At 51.7% G+C, this 21,375-nt stretch overlaps 1 protein-coding gene across 3 annotated transcripts in view; it reads right to left on the bottom strand.

The window, feature by feature from the left end:
• The window catches only part of Sgsm2 (small G protein signaling modulator 2), a 35,608-nt gene that overhangs the window by 4,508 nt on the left and 9,725 nt on the right, over nt 1-21,375 (bottom strand). The window contains exons 3-20 of one of the 3 annotated variants that reach the window (XM_005402593.2): nt 14,043-14,205; nt 13,574-13,735; nt 13,212-13,279; nt 12,970-13,115; nt 12,550-12,684; nt 11,927-12,051; nt 11,445-11,512; nt 10,931-11,091; nt 10,643-10,769; nt 8,876-9,010; nt 4,683-4,836; nt 3,984-4,048; nt 3,757-3,902; nt 3,007-3,135; nt 2,743-2,765; nt 2,583-2,637; nt 533-916; nt 151-275 (exon numbers count right to left, since the gene is read on the bottom strand). In XM_005402593.2, coding sequence (XP_005402650.1) covers nt 151-275; nt 533-916; nt 2,583-2,637; nt 2,743-2,765; nt 3,007-3,135; nt 3,757-3,902; nt 3,984-4,048; nt 4,683-4,836; nt 8,876-9,010; nt 10,643-10,769; nt 10,931-11,091; nt 11,445-11,512; nt 11,927-12,051; nt 12,550-12,684; nt 12,970-13,115; nt 13,212-13,279; nt 13,574-13,735; nt 14,043-14,205 — 2,371 coding nt within the window. Of the gene's footprint in view, nt 1-150; nt 276-532; nt 917-2,582; nt 2,766-3,006; nt 3,136-3,756; nt 3,903-3,983; nt 4,049-4,682; nt 4,837-8,875; nt 9,011-10,642; nt 10,770-10,930; nt 11,092-11,444; nt 11,513-11,926; nt 12,052-12,549; nt 12,685-12,969; nt 13,116-13,211; nt 13,280-13,573; nt 13,736-14,042; nt 14,206-21,375 lie in introns of all 3 variants that reach the window. The other 2 variants (XM_005402592.2, XM_005402594.2) reach the window with 2 other exon arrangements.

Consider the following 21,375-nt stretch of genomic DNA (forward strand, 5'->3'; position numbering starts at 1 on the left):
GGGTGAGGAGTGCTATAGGGAAAGTCATCCCAACAGAGGGTGCCATGTGTGATTGTACGTGTAGAAGGGTATCTGACGGACAAAATCTCTCACAGACCAACAGGGGGTTCCTGCCTCCCATGCTGAGCCTCCCCACCCCAAGGCTGGCACCTGCACATGATGTCTCTAAGCCTCTCGAGATTGGGGGGCGCGAAGTACCAGTAGTTGCGGTCACACCTCTGCACATCCTTGTCTATGCGATGCAGATTTAAGGCCACAGTGTCCAGTAATTCTATCTGGAAGAGTGGACAGCCCTGAGCAGTGAGGCTGGCAAGCCTCTCCCTCGATGGGGAGAGGAGGTGGTCTCCCCAGTGAAGAAATGCAGCCAAACAGAGGACCCAGGGTACTCTGGGAATAGAGTGCTCTGGGGATGCTGAGAGACGGGCCTGGTATTCCCTCCAGGAGAGAGCACCCTGCCACCCTACAGCCTATCCCCAAGTGTTAGCATGTCAGGGGGGCCTCTGGGAACAGTGCTAGGGGTATATCCACGTACAGTGTAGGCCGCAGCACACACAGCTGCCAGCTCCCCATCTGCCTCCAGCTCACTGGCCTGCAGAGCCTTCCCCTGGCTAGGATCTCGGGGCTCAGAAAAAGTGTGGGCTGCAGAGGCCAGCCCATCGGAGCCTTCCTCTCCACCGCCATCCTCCTCAAAGCCCACACTCTGGCCCTCATCTAGGCTGGACTGGATGCCTGAGGCCACAGAGTAATTTCGAGAGGATGGCAGCCCTGAGTCTGGAGAGTCAAACTCCACTGATTGCTGCTGCTCCACCATGGCAGTGCCAAGAGGCCCAACTCCTGGTTCTTGCTCCGGCTTTGCTCTGGCATCTTCAGAGGTTTGGGGTCCTGGGGTCTCCAGATCATCCACAGAGATAAATACCTGGTGGGAGTGAACAGATAGCAGCTCTGACCTGCACTCGAGGACTTTGCTGTAGCCACTGCCTCCTCCCTGGGTTGGAATAGAGCTGGGATAGATAATTCCCTTCACACTCCTGTCCCACCCCCAACAGACAGGCTGCCAAGCTGGGCATCAGACCCAGCTAAACACGTGAAGCAATAAGGGAGAAACACCTTCAGCCCCATCCAGTCCTGGGTCATGTGAAGCAGTCCAGGGCATCCTGAGGCTGCTGTATAGAAAAAGGAGCCAAAGCTTTGACACCGCCTGGCCAGTTTGAACTGAGTGTCATTCTACAAAGCCTTAGGTAATAAGCCTAGGAGAGCTGCCCTCGTGTCTTGGCATGGCTGCTGGGGCACTGCTGGGGATAGGAAATAGGCTGGAAGTTTTAGGAAGAGCAAGTTCTTTCATATTCTTGGTATTCAATGTTCAGCAGGACAAGAGAAGAAACCTGTGTAGCAAAAGTACTTAGTTATGGTAGCCTTCAGACCAACTGCAGAGAGGCTAGAAGTAAAAGCAAATACTCTGCTGACTGGAAGAAGTCCACTACCATGGACGAGTCATGGGAAAATAAGACATATTTAGATTTTTTTTTCCTAAGTGGTCAAAAGGGATGCTTAACATAGTTTTCACTCTGGGCAAGAAACCTGAAGTGCTGGCTAAGAATACGATTCTGAAACCATCAAAAACCTCAGAATGGTGGTGCACACCTGTAATCCTAGCACTCTGGGAAAGGCTGAGGCAGAAGGATCACACGGAGGATGAGAAGAAGCCCAGCCTGGGCAACTTAGCAACTTAATGAATACCTTTTTCAAACTTTTTTAAAAAAGAGAGGGAGTTAGATGTAGCTCAGTACGAAGGTCCTGAGTTCAATCCCCAGAAAAAGGGGGAGAGATGTTCTGTTCTACAGGTAGAGGTGATGCCAGGGAGACCTACCCACTGATGCTTGGAACTAGCTCTGGAGTCACTTTTCCAGAGACAGAAAATGTCATAGGGGAGGGAGGATCTTGCCAGTGCACACCAGCATGACTGCTCCATAAATGTTCCTGTTCTCTGGACAAGAACACTTTATGCAGCCTCTGAATTCCAAGACACGAGAGCAGTAAGAGAACCCAAACCAGACATGGGAAGTTCTTTTATTATTATTATTTTTTTTTGGTGGGGGGGGTTTCCGGTACTGGTAATCGAACTTACGACCTTGCACTTGCCAGGCAAGTGCTGTGCCACTGAGCTAAATCCCCAGCCTCCCAGACATGGGAAGTTCTTGTCCAGAGATACTCTTTTCATCAGTAGTGGACCCAGGATTGAACCCGGGGGTGCCTGTTGCTAGCCTTGAGTTCTCTCTACATAGAGAGGGGGGCTTCTCTAAATCCCAATACACCCATTTTTCCCTGCTAGTCTGTTGAAATAGAACACAGAGAACTATCAGAACTATCTCATCTGGTTCCTACAGCTTCCACAGAAGTAGACAGCAGGGCAGCACTTAATCCATTTTTCAGTTTAAGAAAATGAGACACAAACAGATTAAGCCTTCCTCCCAGGGATCCAATGCCAGTCAGTTTAGAGGTCAGGTTGATGCTCAGGACTCCTGCGTGTCAAAGGTTCGGGGACCCCAGCCCAGGTCTCCCGCCCCTCCAGCCAGCTGACTCACATCATTGCTGATAGTGGAATCTCGGTGGATGAGGCGCTGCACATGGCTGTCAATGCTGCTGCCCGAGGAGAACTTGGTGAGCGTGGCTGGGTGAGCCTCCCGCTCCCGCTGCCTCACCACCACCTCACAGGCCTTCCACTCTGCCAACACCTGCTGGTACCTTGCTGCCACCGCTGCATCCACCTGTGCTCAGACCACACCATGACCATGGGGGGAGGCTGCGCCAGGGTCTCCTCCTCAGGGGCTGGGACAGCTACAGACTAGAGTGAGGGGCTCAGGTGAGGACCACAAGGGTTCTGCTAACATCTTCCTCTGCCACATTTCTTTCCAGCTAGAAAGGGGCTGAGGCTTCTGAGGCCCCCTCCCTGAAATCCCATGGCCCAGTTTCCCGTCTCCCTAGTCCCATGGGACCAGGCTCCCTTACCTGCTCCATCTCCTTCTTATTCATGCCAAACTTGTAGTGGCCAAGCAGAAAGGGCCAGACATCCTTGCGGATCTCATGTTCCACGCCTCCATAGTAAACCTGCCTCAGCAGCTCCAACTCCTTGTAGTTCTGAAGGGCCCAGCGGGAAACACTGTGTAGGCCCCATGGTCACCATGGCCCAGACAGGTGAGCCCATCCCATGGCAAACCCTGTTTAGGGGTAGCTGCATCCTCCTGTGCCCCAGGGTATAGCTGCCCTGCTCATGGAACAGGAAACAGAGCCCAGAAAGGGGCAAAGATCTGCTCATGGTCACACAGCAATATAGCGGCAGAATGAATTCCCAGCCTGGCTCCTTCCCATGTATACCTACAGACCTTTGGTTGTATCTATTGTCATGTGGGTCACTCCATGGCCATCAGTCCTACCCCTGTCAACCCCATCCTCTACTGTTTTTTGTTTTTTTTTTTTTAATCTTTTGAGACAGGGTCTCCCTATGCAGTTCAGGCTGGCCTTGAGCTCACTTTGTAGCCCAGGATGGTTTTGAACACCCAATGATCCTCCTGCCTCAGCCTCCAGAGTGCTGGGATTACAGGTGTGCACCACCACACCTGGCTTCCCTCCACTGCATTTTACCTCAAATGCCCATTTAGGCTACAGAAGTTGCTCCCATAGCACACTGCTGTACTATATACTACTTCTGCCCACCCCAGCCCTTGACCTGGCCTCTGTTTCTGAACCACAGAGTTGTACCTTTTTGTCCTTCTGATACTTGCTCCACACATCTTTGGTGAGGCCTCTTGAAGCCCCTGGGGGCCGGTCAGGTGGGATAATGTTATGATGCACCAATGCTGATAGATGGGTCCGCACCGTGGACAGGTGGCGGCAGTAGGCCAGCCCTGCGGTAGGCAGCCAGGAAGCTGTGACTGAGGTGCTTCCCACCCCTAGCCCCTCGAAGCCCCACCTCACCACACACTCACAGCCATAGAAGGCCCGGGACACAATCTGCCTCTTCATGCTCTCACACAGCAGCCTGAGGGGCAACCTGTGGAAATAAGGTGGCTCAGAGGGCTGGGGCTTATGGATGCCAGTGGGAAGAAGGATTTACAACCTAGCAGTATGTCAGCAGGCTCCCCATCCCTGGCACCCACTCTCAATAATGCTGCCCCAGCCCCAGCTACCAGGGACCTTGGGCATCTAACTTTGTCTGAATCTTGGTTCCTCATGTGAAAATGAAGAACTCCTCCTCAGGGTCATCGGGAGTAACAGATTAAAAAATAATGTGACAGGTGAGGGAGAGCACCTGGCAGACAGCCCCCACAAAGGCTGTTCATGTGGTCCTTCCACATGGCAGGTGCCTTGATAGGTGGCGAGTGTCCTCAAAGGTGCAGCCTGACAGCAAGATCTATTTCTACCCTGGGAAGGAGCGCTCACTATATGCAGGCACAGGTCTAGGCATTCACAAAGTCCTCACAAGTGCCTTAGAAAGTTGGTGGTATTATTCCCATTGTACAGGTAAGGAAACAGGTTGAGAAACATAGAGGCTCCTAGACACTCAACTCTGCCTAACTCCAGATGATGTGCTGTCATGCAACTGACCTAGTGTATAAGGACAGAGGAACAAGCACACAGACGAGCACAGGAATGAGAAGCTAGTAATCTGGGCTTCTTCCACTCACCTGTCAGGGACGCAGCTGCAATGGCTGGGGGTTGCATATGGGGAGCTGCAGCAGGAGCAGAAGAGGCAGGAAGGGCCCTGGCTGCACAGGGGCTCCAGCTGCCAGGCTGCTGGGCCAGGCCCAAAGCCCTGCATCTCGATCATGTCACCAGTATCTGAGGGCAGGAAGGGGCTACAGTCAACACCTGGCAGGCCTCCTCCCATATGCACCCTGTAGCATGCCCTCCTCTGTGCCCAGAGCTGCAGCGTGAAGTCACACACTGATAGAAAACCACAGGGGCAGTGCCTGCCTGGGCCAAACCCCAGAGATGGAAATGATATTTCCCAGCCTCCACCAAGCCTCGAGAGGGCTGTCTTTCCTACGTGTGATAACATACTTGGACTGACCGAGTGACTGTGTCTGCCTACCTCCATCTTACTACCAGGGAACACCTGCTTTACTAGAGTAAGGGAGGAAAGAGAAGGAACACCAACAGACTGAGCTCTGGGAACTGCTAGGAGTCCAGCCTTTAGAGCCTCAGCTTGGTTCTCTTGAGCAAACTCTTGAGATGCTCACAAAGGTGCTTAGAACCCCCAATCTGTGCCATTCCCCCCACAAGCATCTCCACTGATCAAAGCCCCCAAGGGATGCCTGTGCCACTTGGCTCACAGGCCTTATTCTTCTGAGGGGTTCTAGATCTGGTGGCCAGTGGTTAAGGAGGAAAAATGTGCCCTGCCAAAGCCAGACACCCCGCAGCCTAGTGTGACTGCACTTGGCAGGGTGGCTGCTCACAGGGTGGCTGCCCCCAGGCCTCCAGGGACTGTGAGAATGGTGACTAGGTACACAGGCCCACCATCCAACATGGCAGTCACAGATGAACGTGCAGCCGCATAAGACGGACACTCTACGCCACTACAGATAGAGCCTTCACAGCCAGCCTTGCTGGTGTGGGTCAGAACTCAAGCCCTTTGAGAGTTTCCACAGCTAAAGTGAGACAGGATACTCCTTGGGGGGGATGCTGCTAGGTCCAGGGAACCACAGAGATGAAGCATAGTGAATGCAGGAAATGAAAGGACTAAGGATGATGCCACGAGGGAAAGGGAGAGAGCAGAAGAGTGAAGAAGAATGAGGATAGAGCGTATGTGCTGAGGACACTTCTTTCAGCACTGGTTTTCTAGGTGAATCTAATGTGGCCCTGGTTCAGCCTGGACCCTGTTACTATGGTCTGGAGCGGGCCTAGCCCTGCTTTCTCTCTAGAAGTCAGACTCCAGCTCTGAGTGTGCCTTGGAGGGGAGGATGGAACTGATTCCTTTCCCATCCCCTTAGGGGCTGCTCTGCCTTGACCCCCCAGACCCACAGCTGGGATGTGTGTAACTGTCTGGCCCTTCAGCTCCACCAGGAGGCAAATTAAGGGAACATACTTAGTGAGGGGGGCTTCGGCTCTGGGAGTGAGGGGTTGCAAGCCATGCCCGAGACTTTAGGAAGAGAGGGAGGGGATAAGTGCAGGTGGGGTGGAACAGGAGTCCAGCTCATGCCCCTGCAGCAGGCAGGAAAGGGGCCAGTCCTGGAAAGAGCCAGGGTAGAAGCTGACTCAGCCAGGCGGGCAGCAGGCAGCAGGCAGACAGGCAGGAAGGGTGGCAGATGCAGAGGGCATGGGGCGGGGATGGACAAAGGGAAAAAAGCTCATGCCCAGAAAGCAGGGCCCAACCAAGCCTGGGTCAATGCTCTTCACCTTAATTCTCCAGGAAGGAGCTGAACCAGCCAGCATGGAATACTGTGTCTCTGAATTAACCCAGTGCAATAGCTGGAGCTCTGGAGTGACTGGGTGACAGGCAGCAGGCTGGATGGGTGGGATCTACCGGGTCAGCTTTGACTCTGACTCTCTCCTCTGAGCATGAGGAAAGCGTAAAGGGAACAATTAAGGTGGGCGAACCCCACAGCCCCTAAGACTCTGAGTGAAAGGCGCCTGGCCTGGAGCAGAATTAGAGTGAACAGCATCTCTGCTCTCTGGGGAAGGCAGCTGGAAAAGGAGGGAGAAGAGGGGAGGGGAAATCTGGACACCCGCCACTCAATGACATGCAAAGTCAAGCATGTTGCAGGCTTGAAAAGCAACAGCTAGCAGAATGGACTCGACAGTGTTGTCATTACGGACTGGAGTGGAGGTGGGGGCTCCCATCCCCGTCCTTTCTCCCCGGTGACCTACAGGTTCTGTTATCAGGCCTCTTCCCCTTTTCTAAGCACTGGGGTCCCAGGGCTGCATAGTAAGTTGGTCTATTCCAAGTTCCAAGAGGGTGCCAAGATCAATCCTGAGGCCTCTGGTCTCTGTAGGCCTAGAATCTCCACTCCTAGAAGCCTCAGCCCTAAGACTAGTCAGAGATGGGCTTTGTACTGCCAAGTCTGCCAAAACAAGGGCTCTGTGGAGCCCTTTACTCTCTAGCCGAGCTGCCAGTTCAAAAGGCAAAAAGGGGTTCCTTGGCCCCTTTTTTAGAATTTAACCATACTACTCAAAGTCAACCTATACATGAGCAGCAGCCCCAAGTCCACGTCTGTAAGGAACCAGATGGCAGGCACATGTGTGGGCAATAAACATGAGAAGTAGTACCTTCTTGCCTAGGCCTGGCCTACAGACTTCTGTTGGAAGGGCTGGAAGCGAAGGAAGGAGGGACGGCCCAAGGGAAGTGAGTGGCAGGAAGGGTGGTGGCTGGCGGGGATGACTGAGGGGCTGCTGAGTGTGTTCAAAACCATGCACGTGGCTGCCAGTGATGAAAAGGCTCATAATTACTGGCTTCTTGGCTGGGCTAAACAACTTAAGCTCCATGGGCCAGGGATATAGCTCAGCGGCACAAGAGCCTGCCCAACAAGCACAAGGTGCTGAGTTTGATTCCCGGTATCCCTCCGCCCCCCCAAAAAAACCCTAAGCTCCTTGGCAGAATTCTGCGTAGGAATAAGGGAAGTGCTGTACTCTTAGGCTCCTCTGTAGGAACAGGGAAAGGGGGGAAAAGCAATTTTCCACAGAAATGGGTAGGGATGGCGGAGTTCTCTACGCTCCATGGATCTGGTGTGACCCCTCTTGACCCACCTTTCCTCAAGTGCCCCAATCTGGCCCTCACAGGGCCCCAGGCTGGCAGCTCTCCAAAGAGTGGGGTTCACTCTTCACCAATTCAGCTCTGTGCTAAGAAACATGGAGGTGAGCACAGGAACACCAAGGGGCTGTGGGCACTGTGCTGTGTCATTTCCAGTGAAGAGATCTCTGTAACCGTGGACTCGGGTCTGTGAGGGTGGAAACACACCTGTCTGACATCCTTCAAGTAGCGTCTGGCATGCATGGAGAAACTGAGCTTTGGGATGGTGAGGTACTTGTTCAAAACCATATAGTGAACAAGGAGCACATGTGGGGCAGGAATTCACACTGCCACGCCCTGAGCACGCCCCTTCCTGGACACCCTATTGCAGTTATTTCTAGATTTCATACTTGAGTACTGGTCCTATCTGCCAGAACCTGAGGCCTACTGGAAACACTGAACCCTGGGGTCTCTCCAGTGGTGACCCAGCCCCTCACTTGACCTCTCCAGTCCCTACGCCTGAAAAGAAAAGGAAGGGCCTGGTACCTCTGTCCTATTTTTGTTGAAGTGAGAGTCAGAAGCACAGCACTGCCCGGTGTGGTGGTGTACACCTGTAATCCCAGCACTCAGGAGGCTGAGGCAAGAGGATCGCTGTGAGTTCAAGGCCAGCCTGCACTATATACAGAGACCCTGTCTCAAAAAAACCCACACAAACAAAAACAAAAACAAAAACCAAACAACAAAAAGGCGCCCAGGGCTGAGGCTGGCCTTTCCAATCAGCAGAAGAAAAAAACAAGATCACGCCTGGCATTTGCTAGCACTGAGCTCAAGGGTAGAGAGGGGCTCTGAGAGCCCGTTAGGGCCTTCAAGAGGCAGCCAGTCACCCAATCTCTCTGTAACTCTTCTCCACTCTCAGTATGAAGCCCCCTTCCCAAAGCCAGAGTCACTCACTCCGTACGCTCCCCTTTTCTTGTCAGCTCCTGTTTGGCCTCCTTGTGCCCTCCCTAATCTGGCTCCTGACAGAAGAAACCACCCAAGGTATGAGTCCTTTAATGCCAACACTGCTATGTGAGCCCCTGCAGTAGGTGGCAGGTGGGCCCAGGGGGTTGGGGTGGAGGATGAGGTACGTCAGGGAGGGGGAGGGATAAAAACCTTTCATCGGATTGGGAGCTGTGAGGTTCCGCGAGCAGATCATTGAGAGCATCGCGTGTAGTTTATCCTCCTCTTCCTCATCATCGTCCACCGAGGCCGCGCGGCTGGCCGCTAGGTGGTGGTAGTTAATAGTGACTGCTCAAAGAGAATAGCGAGAGAGGCAGAGGCATGAGGACCCTAGTCCCTGAGCAGAAGGAACCAACTTCCTCCTCAAGGTGAGTGGAGCAGAGGCTGGGATCACCTTGAACCTGCAAGGCACAGAAGAGGGGAGGCGGGGATCTGAGAGCCTTTCTGATGAATACTTGGGAGAGTATGAGAGATGATGAGGGGCTGGGAGGCAGCTACAGAGCTCCACTCTTTGGAGGGATCCTCTCTAGGAAGAACAGAACAAGAACCAAGGGGAAGGGTGTGAAAGACAAGGACTATTTGGAACAGGCTGGCAGCTCAGGAGCTCAGCAAATGCTGGCTGAGGCTGGGCACACATGAATGCTGGCAGATAACTCCTCATTCTTCAGCTCCCACATTCAGGCCAGAATGAATCTGAAGATTCCCCCAAATCCCTTTCTCAGACCCTAAATTCAATCTTCTGCTCCTCTAAGGGTTTTTCCACACTTGCACTTGAGAAGCCAGAGTGACTGAGTTTCAACCCTTGGCTCCCTGGCTTGCCCTCTATGGAAACAGTCCTGAAAGTGAAGTGACCAGAATTGGGAAATGCCACTGACTGAAGAGACGAAGCAGGATAAAGAATCTAAACCACGCAACAGCCTGTGATTAAATACAGGGCTTGTGGCCCTATAGCTCAGGGGTTAGAACACTGGCCTCATAAACAAGGGGCTTGCACACACATTCTGGCAAAAGTTGTCTCCTTGCCGGGCACATCTGGGAGGGAACAGGAATCCCCCACACTTTGTGCCTTCTTATCCTGTTGGGGCAATCTGTGGTACGGCCACATATGCGGTCTAGGTCATCCGCCTTCTAGCAGAGACAACTTGTTGACAACATTTTGGCACCACTTAAAATGTTTAAGGGAGCAGGCGGTCTGGCGGGCAGTAAGCACTCTGGGCTGGCAAATTCCCTGACCTTTCCTACAAGAAATGTGAGTCTGACCCAGAGAAGCCTGTGGGTTTGACCAGAAAGAGACCTTTGGTGATGGTGTACAATTATGGATAGACTTTGCAGGCGTGGGGTGTGTATCCAGGGCAACGCACAACCCAGGAAGGTCTGGATACTTTTGGGCTGCTGGCCCTTCAAGTCCAACCTCCAAGCCACCCTCTTCAGATGCAACTCCTACTTCAGCAAAATTCCTCTGATCAGGAGCTGGCTTAAGGGGACCTCTAGCTCTAGGGGAATCAGTGAACAACTTGCACTATCCAAAAAGAAGCACAGGTCCCACGTCCAGGCCACTATGTGGAGGCTGGGTGGTGGGCTCAAGAGAGATGGAAAAGTCCTTCATCTTCCAGTCCTAGTCTCTCTCTCCTTTTTTCTGGGGCAGAGCATGAAAAGATGACTAGGAGAATCTTGTACATGATGCTTGGGTCTGCTGAGCAAAGTCTCATGATGAAGAAGTGAGAAAGACAACCAGGCAGAAGAGAGGCAAACATTCAAAAGGATGACCTGAAGACACTAAGTGAACCCTTTGTTTCAACTTGGTCTGATCAGTGCACCCTGTCTGCCACCCTTCCTCTGCGACGCAGTGCTCAGCAACACCCCCGCCCCCCACCAATCACCTCTCTCTTTTCCTGCATGGAGAAAGTTCAGAACACTCACTGTGCTCATGCTTGTGCCCAGGGTAGATGATCCGAAACACGTAGTCTGTGGCCCGCCCCATGCCCAGCTCCTCCACATCCACGGATCGCATGCTGCTGCGTTTCCGTAGCTTGGGGAACACCTTGCCCTGCAGAGGGAGGGGGCGGTCAGGCTGTCCAGGGCAAAAATCCCACCCAGGGTCCCAGCCAAGGCTGCTCCTAAGAACTCTGTGTGGGGAAAAGAAGGGAGGAGGCTGGTGAACCACCCAACACAGCCCTGCACCCAGAGCCTCTTCCCATGCTGAGGTACCTTCCCCTGCTGGGTCCACAGCGGGGGCTCGAGCTGTCCTCGAGGTAGCAGCCCATTCTCCAGACAGGACAGAAAGGACAGCAGGTGTCCTCCCTGTGGGAAGTGCAGTGGTGGCCTCTGGATTCCGTCCTGGCTCACCAGCACAAGTGTGCCACCATTCTCTGGAGAATGAATGTGGGCGATTGAGGCTGGGTCCCTCCTTGAGACCTGCCTGTCCATCACCATGATTCCACTGGCCAGCTCTCCAGGCTAGGTAGGAGGACAGTCAAGCTGGAGTGTGGCCCAGGTGTTGTATTAATAGGGATGGGAGGGCTGCGGTGAAGCTCAGTGGTGGAGTGCATGCCTAGCACGCACAAGGTCCTCAGTCCAACCCCCAGCGTGGCAAAAAAATAAAAATAAAAATAAGGGCAATGGGAGGAAGACAAGAAGTGGAATGGGATCCCTGCAGTGCAGGACTGGAAGAAAGAACATATCTCTGCCCTCACACTGCTGTGCCCTGAACACGCACACTTACTTTGCTGGTGGCAGTGGATGCAGACAATCTGACTGAAGGGCACCACCAAGGCATAGTCCCAGTAAACGCTGAAAAGGAACCAGATTGGTGTTACTGTGTCTCAAAACCTGTCATCCTCCCTTTCTTGTCACCGGAAAGTGACTTTCTCACCCCTGGGAACTATCCTGAAGACTGGCTGACCACTGCTGAGAAGTGACCTCAGCCAACCATGTCCCTCTGAGCTCCATGCTATCCTTGTGGCATAAAGCCAGTTAAGTCTCAGCTGCCTAGAGCTTTGGCTCAGGCAAACCTCTCCTGGCCAAGCTTGGCTCAATCCTAGAGCACTCAGGACTCACTCCAGATAGCCTCTCCCTGCAGTTCTTGGCATCAGGATAAGAACTGAGGGCTGAGTCCTGGAGAAGGCTGAGTCTCTCCATCTCCCTGCCTGGGATCAAGCCCCCACTCCCTTCTTGGTCCCCAGGAACAAATGTAAAGGCCCCCACCTCTTTTCTAGCTCAGAGTCCCCCAGAGTCCCGTTCATGAGCTGGTTGGGGGTCCACTTCAGAGTGAGGCTCTCTGCAGACTGGTGCAGGGAGAGGTAGCCAGGGACAGCCTCCATGTCCTCCTTCTATAAGGAGGAGAAACACCGGAAGACAGAGACAATGAGAGGCTGGGAGGCTCTGGGGAGGCCCATGGAAATGAGCTCCAGGTGGGAGCAGCGCAAGCCAGATGGGAGCTGGACTAGAGGCTGGGCAGAAGCAAGGGAAAACCGGAGCCACACGACGGATCTGGGCACTTCTTCTTCCTGGTTGGCCTGCTGCCACTGGCTCTGCCCTGTCAGCTTCCTAGATGTCAGGTGTGTCCTGGGCCAGCCAGGCCCAAGTTGGGCAATGACCCTGCCTGTTGGCCACCATTCCTAACTCTGGATGGCCCGGTTTTCCGTTTGCCAGGACAGATGCCATCCCTAGCTCCTGCCAACTCCAGGATGGGCATGAGTCATCATGCCCAGTGTTTGTTTTCCCCTTTCTTTGGCCATGGGCCTTAGGAAAGAAACAGCTGTGGCTAGAGGTGTCCAGTTTGGAAAAGGGAGACTGAAGTGAGCCATGGTGGCATTAAGTTTTCCTACCGGCTGTACCAGCACGTTGTTCTTGCCATAGAGCAGCCTTGTCCTGGAGTTCTGGTGCAGAGATTCCACATACTCGCGGGCGCAGGCTGCTAGCCTGTCCTCTGATGCACTGCCACTAGAATGCCGTTTCCGGATCTGCCAGAAAAGCTATGGCTCAGTTCCAACCTCAGTAAACTGGCCTCTGGACTTGAGAATGCTCAGGCTTCCATGCTGACTCGCTCTCTCTCTGACCCCAGGCCCTTTCCTGCCACTGCTTTGTCTTTGGCCACAGCCCAGATGGGCTCTTAGCACTTCTGCAAGTGCTAGTGCGGGGAGAAGGCTCTTCTGTGGCCACCACCTTGGGGTCAGTTTCCCCTCCCTGCAGACTCATGAGCGTCACTTTGATGAATGAGCACAAGGGATAGGGAAAGGGACACCCACCCCCAGGGCTGGGCGTTTTGCAGGGGAGTCCTGACGATTGGGGGGACCCCGGATACGGTGCCTCTGGACCAGCTCATCAGCAGAAGGGTCAGTCCAGTAGTGATCAGCTGTCTTGAGCTTCGTATATTCCAAGGCACAGGGTCCCACTGTGGCAACAGGGATGGTTAGCTTAGAGAGGGCTCCCTCACCATTTGCCCCTCACCCTACTGGCCCTACACAGGCCTCTAACCTCTCGGGCTCACCTAGAAGAGAGGCCAGGATTGGCCCAAACACAGGGTCTGCCAGTAATGCTTCCTTCTCATAGAACTTGCTGCCAGGAAACAGACAAAATGATTGACAGGACTCCTGGACTCCAGGCCAGTCCAGCTCACCAGGAAAGGATGTCCCAACAAAGACCAGGTTCATGTTAGTCACCAAGAAGGGATGAGTCCATAGGATACAGCTTTAAAATTAGATGCATGGTGTGGTCCATGCTTTTAGGGTGCTAAAAGGGAAGATGCAGACATGCCTAGACTGTGAGGAATAAGCAAGCATGTAGAGGGGGGGCTGAAGGCTTGGGCAGAAAGCAGTCAAAGGAGGGGCCAGTTGGGGGATGGGCAGTCACCTGCAGTTTTCCGCCAGGTACTGTACAACCCTGTCCAGAACTTTCTCGATGAGTGCTGTGCGTACCCATATATGTTTCAAGGCCTGTGGGCTGAGGGCTGGGGCCTTCCCGCTGGCTGAGCCCTGTCTCCGCAGGGCCTCCTGGCTGCCTCCTGAGGGTTTCCTGCAAAGTGGGGAGGGTTTCAGGAGTGCAAGTGTTCAGGGCTAAACTCTATGATAGCGGCACTGGGAGCAGGGACCAGTACCACAAGACGGGAGCCCAGAGGCTCCCCAGGCTGGCATTGGGAGTTGAAGGAGAAAGATAGGACCTTGGGTTCACCAGGGGCCAACTCCCATCCTCAGGCTGGTCCCTCACTCAAGAGGTCCTGTAAGACATGGGCCACAACCCTCAAGCAGGTTGCCCTGGGAAGAAGGAAATGCCAAGGGAAAGAGCAGAAGGGAGGATTGGGGGGTATAGGCTCAGAGCTCACCTGCCCTCTACTTGTTGCTGCAGCTCTTGCACCTTGTGGCAAATTTCCCCAGCCACAGGGCACGTCTTCCCCACCTTGGTGAACAGGGCTGCCATCTTGTCACTGCGCAGGAAGCCAGCAGCACGGCGTTTCAGCTGATGTAGGAGGCAAGCTTCTACAGCACCTGGGCCACAAAGGAAAACTGCACCTGAGCCTGCAGAAGAGGGGAAGCCTCCTCTTTCCCAAGTTTATGTCAAGGTCTGGCAAGGGAAAACCATGACCTATGCTGGAAGTAGGGACAGGCCCAAGAGATACACTCTGACCTCCTTTCAAATCTCTCTGTCTGCTCTGCCCACGGTGGGCTTGGTGACATGCCAGGCATCCCTCTCCCGCACCTCTTATTTGTAGTATCACTCTTATAAGGCTTTAAGGACCAAAGCTGCTGGCTGGGATTGGCATGAATGGCTACACCCGACCACAAGGGCAAGCAGGGACAGCACCTGTAGGACAGATAGGCAGAGAGCATACAGCCCAGCAGCCCTCCTGGAAAGCATGGTGATGTGGTTGCTAAGGAACAGGGCTCCAGAGGAGCTGAAATATTGATGAAGCCACTGCACAGATCAGTCCTGACAGCAACCTCTGGATTACTGATGAGCACAGCAGCTAAAAATGAGAGATTTCTCTTTTCCTTACTGGGAGGGCTTCCCTTCATTCATTCATATTTTTAGGGGCTGGACTTAAAATGTCTCCATTTGGATCCTACTTACTGAGGACAGACCCCATAGTATAGAAAGAAGGGCTTGGTGGGGAAGGTAGGCAGTTGTTGCTCTGGGTATGTGCAGACTCTAAAAATACCAGTGTGTGTATGTGGGGGTGGGAGGTGGGAGGTGGCCATTACTCAGGTCAGACTGAGTGAGCTGTGCTGGAGACAGGAAGCCACAGACACCAAACTCTGAGCTTGGTGTGGTCACTTGCTGCTTCTGGGAAACGTGGGTAAGTGACTTAATGCTATGAGCCTTAGTTTTAGCATCTGCAAAATGGGGAAGACATCTTAGGACTGTGTGAGATATCACATAGGTAGAAAGTGTGAAATACACTGTACAGGGTCTGGCTCTAAAGAGGCACCAGATCCACATCAGTTCCTAACTCTTCCCCCTGTCTGTTCAGACACTGTCAGCCAATCTGTAAGTCTGGTGTGGCAGAACTGGATGCACCAGGGAGAAGATCACAGGTTGCCCGAGACGAGGGTGGATGTTCTGCTGTTTTAGAAATGGAAGAACAGAATCCATTTCAAGTGTTAGGACATGAAATTTGGACTTAAAGAATCAATACTAAAATAGACTTTCAATTAGGAGCAACTGACAGGCAGTCACTGACGTTCTATAAAGGAATTTTGTTTGGCCATCTCTTGGACTGAAGATAAGAAGGGAGAGGGGCCAGGCATGGTGGCACATGCCTACAATCCTAGTACTAGGGAGGATAAGGCAAAAGGACAGTGGGTAAGTTCAGGAACAGTCTAGACTACACAGTAAGACACTGTCTCAAAAAGAGAGAGAGAGAGAGAGAGAGAGAGAGAGAGAGAGAGAGAGAGAGAGAGAGAGACCGACCCTAGGGCAGTGATGGTGAACTTTTTAGAGCTTTCAATAATATAAACTGCCTGCTATAGCACACATGAAGTGGGTTCACCACCACTGTCCTGGGGCCATAGCCAGCTAGCCTAATACTAGGGGAGGGAAACAGGCACACCCTTTCCTTCACACTGAGGTCACACACATCTATGCACATACTTATGGAGACAGAGGTATCTACAGGTATCACTCATATTGGGGCATTTAGGGACATCTGTGGCTTAGGTATCTTCATTCTCCTCCATATGATCAGTCCCTCTGGTCCCTAGAGGTCTTGTGTGGCCCTGGCGTGTAGAGATGACTCTCGTGTCCCAGTCTCTTGGTTCTGGGGCTGCTACAGCTATAAGGCCCTTGCCTAGGGGAAGGCCGTGATGATTTCCTGGGGCTGTATTTCTTGTCTGGATGGGAAAGGAGGGCACACTGAACAGAGCCAGAGTGGCAGCAGGTGGCACCAAGTCCTGCAGGGAATCATGTGCCTTGGTGATGTGACTAATTGCAGGGATAATGAGTCATTAGCCTTCCCACCTTTTCTAGGCGACTGCAAATGCAACCACGCTGGGAGCTGGGGAGTAGCCACCGTGCTAGGCCTCACCAACCCTGGCAGCCAGCCTCTCAGCATAGGCACAAGATTCTCTGGAGAGTGGAGGTGTTTCTCAGCAATCGCTCAAGGAGGGAATGCTGAGGGAAGCCCAAACATCACACCCAGTGCCCCTGCTTACCCGACATGCCCTAAATTCCTTCTGTGAAACACTGGGCAAGGCGCCAGGCTATATCGGGGGGAGAAGAAATCCTCACCCTTTACCTTCTAAGCAAAATAAATGACCCTTTAGGCCAGGTGCTTTTGGCCTAGTTCCACGTGCTCTTTAGCCACTGATTGTTGAAATCACAGTTGCTCTACTCTGTTTCCACAGCAGAGCCTCCCATGAGAATCAGCAAATGCAGTGAAAAATGTTATCACGTTCAGCATGTAGGCAAAATAATAATAATGATAATGATGAGAGAATTAGTATCCTAGCCTAAGAGGGTTTGGCGATGGGCTTCTTGGGCTAAAAATTACAGTACCCTAAAACTGGGTTCATTTGCATGGAAATTTTTGATTTCCATGATCTAGAATGCTTAGGTAAATTTTTTTTTTCCTTTATTTTTTCCTCCTGCAGAGGGGATCCATGGCTTTCAGCTTCTAAAAGAGGTTACGTGATCCCAAAAAGAATAATACCTGGTCTAAGGTTTCTATTTTTGTTTTTTTTAGATAAGGCCTCACTTGAAGCCCAGGCTGGCCTCAAACTTTTGATCCTCCTGCCTCTGTCTCTCTCTTTTTTTTTAAATAAAAAAAGACTATTTGAGGGTGGGAGAAAAGGGGGGAGAGAGAAAGAGAGAGAGAGACAGAGACAGAGAGAGAGAGAGAGAGACAGAGACAGAGAGAGAGAGAGAGAGAGAGAGAGAGAAGGAGAGGGCGGGACAGCAGATAGCTACTCTGGGCCAGTCGGGAGTATTCGAAAGGGAAATACTCCCTGCCTCAATTTCTTGAGTGCTGGGGCTATAGGCATGTATCACTATACCCAGCTTCCTCTAGGATTTCTGAGTTCAGCAGAAACCCAAATATTTCCACTGAAACATAATCCTATTCCTTTTCCCTCGTTCAATATACAGTGAATACTACACTCAGAATAGCCAGCAGAACCATCAAAATAAAGTCCAACCCAGTTCTGAGACATTCCCCAGGGAAGGTCTTTTGCAGACAAAATGGCTGGCTGTCAAGCACCTTTCCCCAGGAGGAAGTCCATATAAAGGCCTGACAGAAGGCTCAGGCAACGTAGTAAAACACTTCTTTTTGTGCTCCAGATCTGCTACCATACTCCCATATCCCCATGCCCCAGGATGGAGGCCATGCAGGAGATGCTGGGCCCATCTAGCACTAACATAACTGAGCTGTTTGGATCCTGGACCCCAGACTGTGAGAATTTCAGGCCCCCCGTCCCAGTAGGTCCTAGAATCACCTATAGTTACCCTGGATGCACCACAAAGTATCAACCCTGATATCATGTGGCTCATCTTACATGAGAAAAAATATGTGCTAGTTAATAAAACCCAACACTTGTTGGGATAGAAAAGTCTGAGCAAATGAATCAAACCAGAGAAAGACGTGACTCAACAAGCATGATCTGCCCATTCTGATCTTATTGTGGTCATCAGAATTTGGGACAGATGAATCCAGCAACCTTCTCTACTGTCATCTGACCCATCCTACTGACAGGATGGCTCAGGGAATTGCAGCTCTGAGTGAGCCAGGGCACAACTAAATTTAACTCCAGCACTTCTCTAGGAGCCCACCCCCAAACGTTTGATGCTGTCTTCCCAGGGAAAGGCTAGAGCTATAGGCCCAGACTAGCCCCAGTCACCAGCCTCTGATGTGCTCTTCAACCCTACTAAGTTATGGAGTTTATCAAATAAATGCTACTTCGGGCTGGAGACCACAAGTGCTAATGGAATCCTATAGGACCTTAGCCTAATACCTCATGCACTGATTTAACCACATAGGAGACATGGGGAAACAGGTGGGAGGGACATGGAAAGTTGTTAACCTGCTTGTACACTGCTGGCTGGAAGGCCGGCTAGTACAACTTCTATAGAGACAATATGGTACTATCTACAATGTATATATAATCTCTAAAGACCAAGAAAAAAAAGATCAATATAAAAGAAAATGCTGGGCGTGGTGGTGCATGCTTATAATCCCAGCACTTGGGAGGCTGAAGCAGGAGGATCCTTGAGAGTTTGAGACCAGCCTGGGCAACAAAGTGAGCTCAAGGCCAGCCTGAACTGCATAGCGAGATCCTGTCTCAAAAAGACAAAAAAAAAAAAAAAAAAAAAAAAAAGAAAGAAAGAAAGAAATCAATATAATCTCTGATCCACCAACTCCTCTTCTGGAATCTTTCCTACAGATATAACTACACGATTACTTATTTATAATAGCAAAAGACTGGCAACCATGTCTATCAATAAGATCAGGCTAAGTAAATATGGTAGATCCCCACAGTAGAATATTGTGCAACTCTGAAAGACAGTGAGATGCTCTCTAGGAATTAACAATGGGAAGCTCCTCAAAAGCAAGATGTAGGAGAGTCCCATTGCATGGTACCTTTCAATTATGAGGTCCAGTGGCTTCATAAACAAGGCTGGCTCAGGGAAGGGCCCCATTCCACCATGCCTCTCATGTGTGTATGCATGTATATTTAAAGCAGGGCCAGTAGCCAAGGGGTCTGGACTAGCCCAGCTTGGTTGAAGAACAGGGACATAACATCTATAATTAGCACAGATGACATGAGGCTGGGCCCAAGATACTCAGCTAGGAGAGGTAGGGATGGGAGAAAAGCAGGTGTGAGATGGGTAGCTTGCTCCCCCACCTCTGGCTCTGTTTCACCTTTACACCCAGCTGCCATCTGTAGAATGGGGGAGTTCACTTGTAGTTGCCATAGAGACTCCGAGGGAGGAGAATATGGGCAGAGCAGTCAGCTGCAGGTGGCTGTTTGGTCCTGGAGCTTCGGGGGCACTACTCTGAGCAGAACTTTTAGAAGCTGAATGCCATGAGACCACTGGATAGTGTGACCAACACTGCCAGGAGGGGTATCTCCTTGAGGAGAAGGGAAAGGGCAGGATAGTAAACTTTTTATAAGTGGGTACTAGCTAGGTGTGGTGGCACACAGTGGTAATCTCAGCACTCAGGAGGCTGAGGCAGGAAGATCACTGTGAGTTCGAGGCCAGCCTGGGATACATAGCAAGTTCATGGCCAGCCTGAACTACAAAGTGAGACTGTGTCTTAAAAAAAAAGTACATACTTAGGGAGGTGAGTAGCTTACCCCAGCTGCCAGGTAGGAAGCTGGAGCTTCCATGTGGTAGATGAGATGGGAGGAAGAAAGAGGCCAGCCAACACCATCAGCCTCCCTCCTTCCTAATTCTTCTCTGACTGGCGTTTCCACTCAGGGACTGGTAATGGCTGCATCCACTCAAAACAAACATTTCTATAGGAATCACAGTACATTTTCTCTCACCCCACAGTGAGGACACTGGCCGCTTACTTCAACTGACAGAGGGAAATTCAGCCTTGCTCAACACCAAAAAGAGGAAAGCAATTCTCTCATCCAGACTCTGATGGAAGGAGAAATAACTGCCCTGACTTTCTAGAACCAAAGACAGAAATGAGATTCATCCCATACCATTTTCCTTGCCCTGCTAGGGATGTGAAATAGGATCTGAATGTGTAAGAGTCAGGGTGGCTTCCCAAGGAACCAGGCCATGACCAGCTTCCCACACACTGAGCAAGGAAGTCAGTGACCAGCTTCTTACCCAATTCAGCAAGGAAGTCAGTGTTTCCCAGGGTGTCTCTGGACACCATGAGCCTGTTAGATGACTGCAGCTGAGCCTCCACAAGGGCCACCTCCTCCTCAATCCTTTCAACCCTCTACTCCCCTGGGTAGTCCTCACGGGCACACCCACCCCTTCGCAGCACAGACTTTGCACCAAGACAGATGTGGGTTCAAACACTGGCCCCTCTCCTTATTAGCTCATTGATTTTGGGCAAATCACTAAGACTGTTGGAGCTTTAGCTTCATTTAGAGAAAATAATAGGTACCATCTTAATGGGTGGTAGATGGCAAAAAGATACATGTGAAGGTGCAAAGTACTTCATGGTTACTTCCTGGCATGCCTAAGGTCATCCATGAGCATCAGTCCCATATGCCCCTGCACTCATACCTATCCCATCTTCCCTCCCACACTTATGGATGGCCTGCTTGTGCTCCTCTCAAGGGCTCTGCCACTGAGCTACATTCCCAGCTCTGCATAGCTCTTTTTTTTTTTAAATTTTTATTTTTGGTTTTTCTCCGGTACCAGGAATCAAACTCACAACCTTGCGCTTGCCAGGCAGGCGCTGTGCCGCTGAGCTAAATCCCCAGCCCTAGCATAGCTCTTTTAATACTCAACATTGTAGTAGCAGGATCAGAGATAAGTGACTGCCTATGGTTACATACTTAGCAATACACCAGGAACCAGGATGTGAACCCAGGTCTGTCTGACTCTAAAGATCCAGCCCCAAAGACCACTGCCACATGCCCTCCATCATGCTCCAGCACAGGATGAAGGGAACCAGTTTTTTAGAAAGCCTTCCATCCTACTTGATTATTTCTGGATGCAAGACAGAAGTCAGCTGGCCTGAGAATGAGCTGTTATCTGCAGGTGGGAAGGAGGAATCCCTTTTACTGAAGAGAGGGCTGAAAACTGCGTGGAGTCTGTATCTCGGAATATGTTAAAATGTTTCTGACTGCAACATCCCAGGTGGGATACAGCCTCCAGTAGCACCTGCTTCTCTCCCAGCTCATTAGCATCTCCTTGTCATTCCCAAAGGAGCTCACTGCAGGGCAGACCTTCCTGGCTAATGAAAGGTGCTTAGCAACAGGGAGCTGGTTAATAGAGTTCCTGTTATTTCCAGCTCTACAGACTCCACCCCCGCCTCCCATTACAGCTCATCCTCAGCCTGAAACAACCCTCAGGTTGACCCAGCTGCACAAGTAAGGGCAAGGCAACGAGGCTGGTGACTGAGGGGGCAGGGCTGGCCTCTTTGGCCTGGGCCCTTCTCTAAAGCCTGGGGACTGGTGGTGAAGACAAGTAGAGCCCGAGAACCTGCTCTGTCAGGCCAGAACCTCTCTCTACACACACCAAAGGTTAAAATA

The sequence above is a fragment of the Chinchilla lanigera genome, unplaced genomic scaffold, assembly GCF_000276665.1.
Source record: "Chinchilla lanigera isolate Chin_1 unplaced genomic scaffold, ChiLan1.0 scaffold00080, whole genome shotgun sequence".
NCBI classification, from domain to species: Eukaryota; Metazoa; Chordata; class Mammalia; order Rodentia; family Chinchillidae; genus Chinchilla; species Chinchilla lanigera.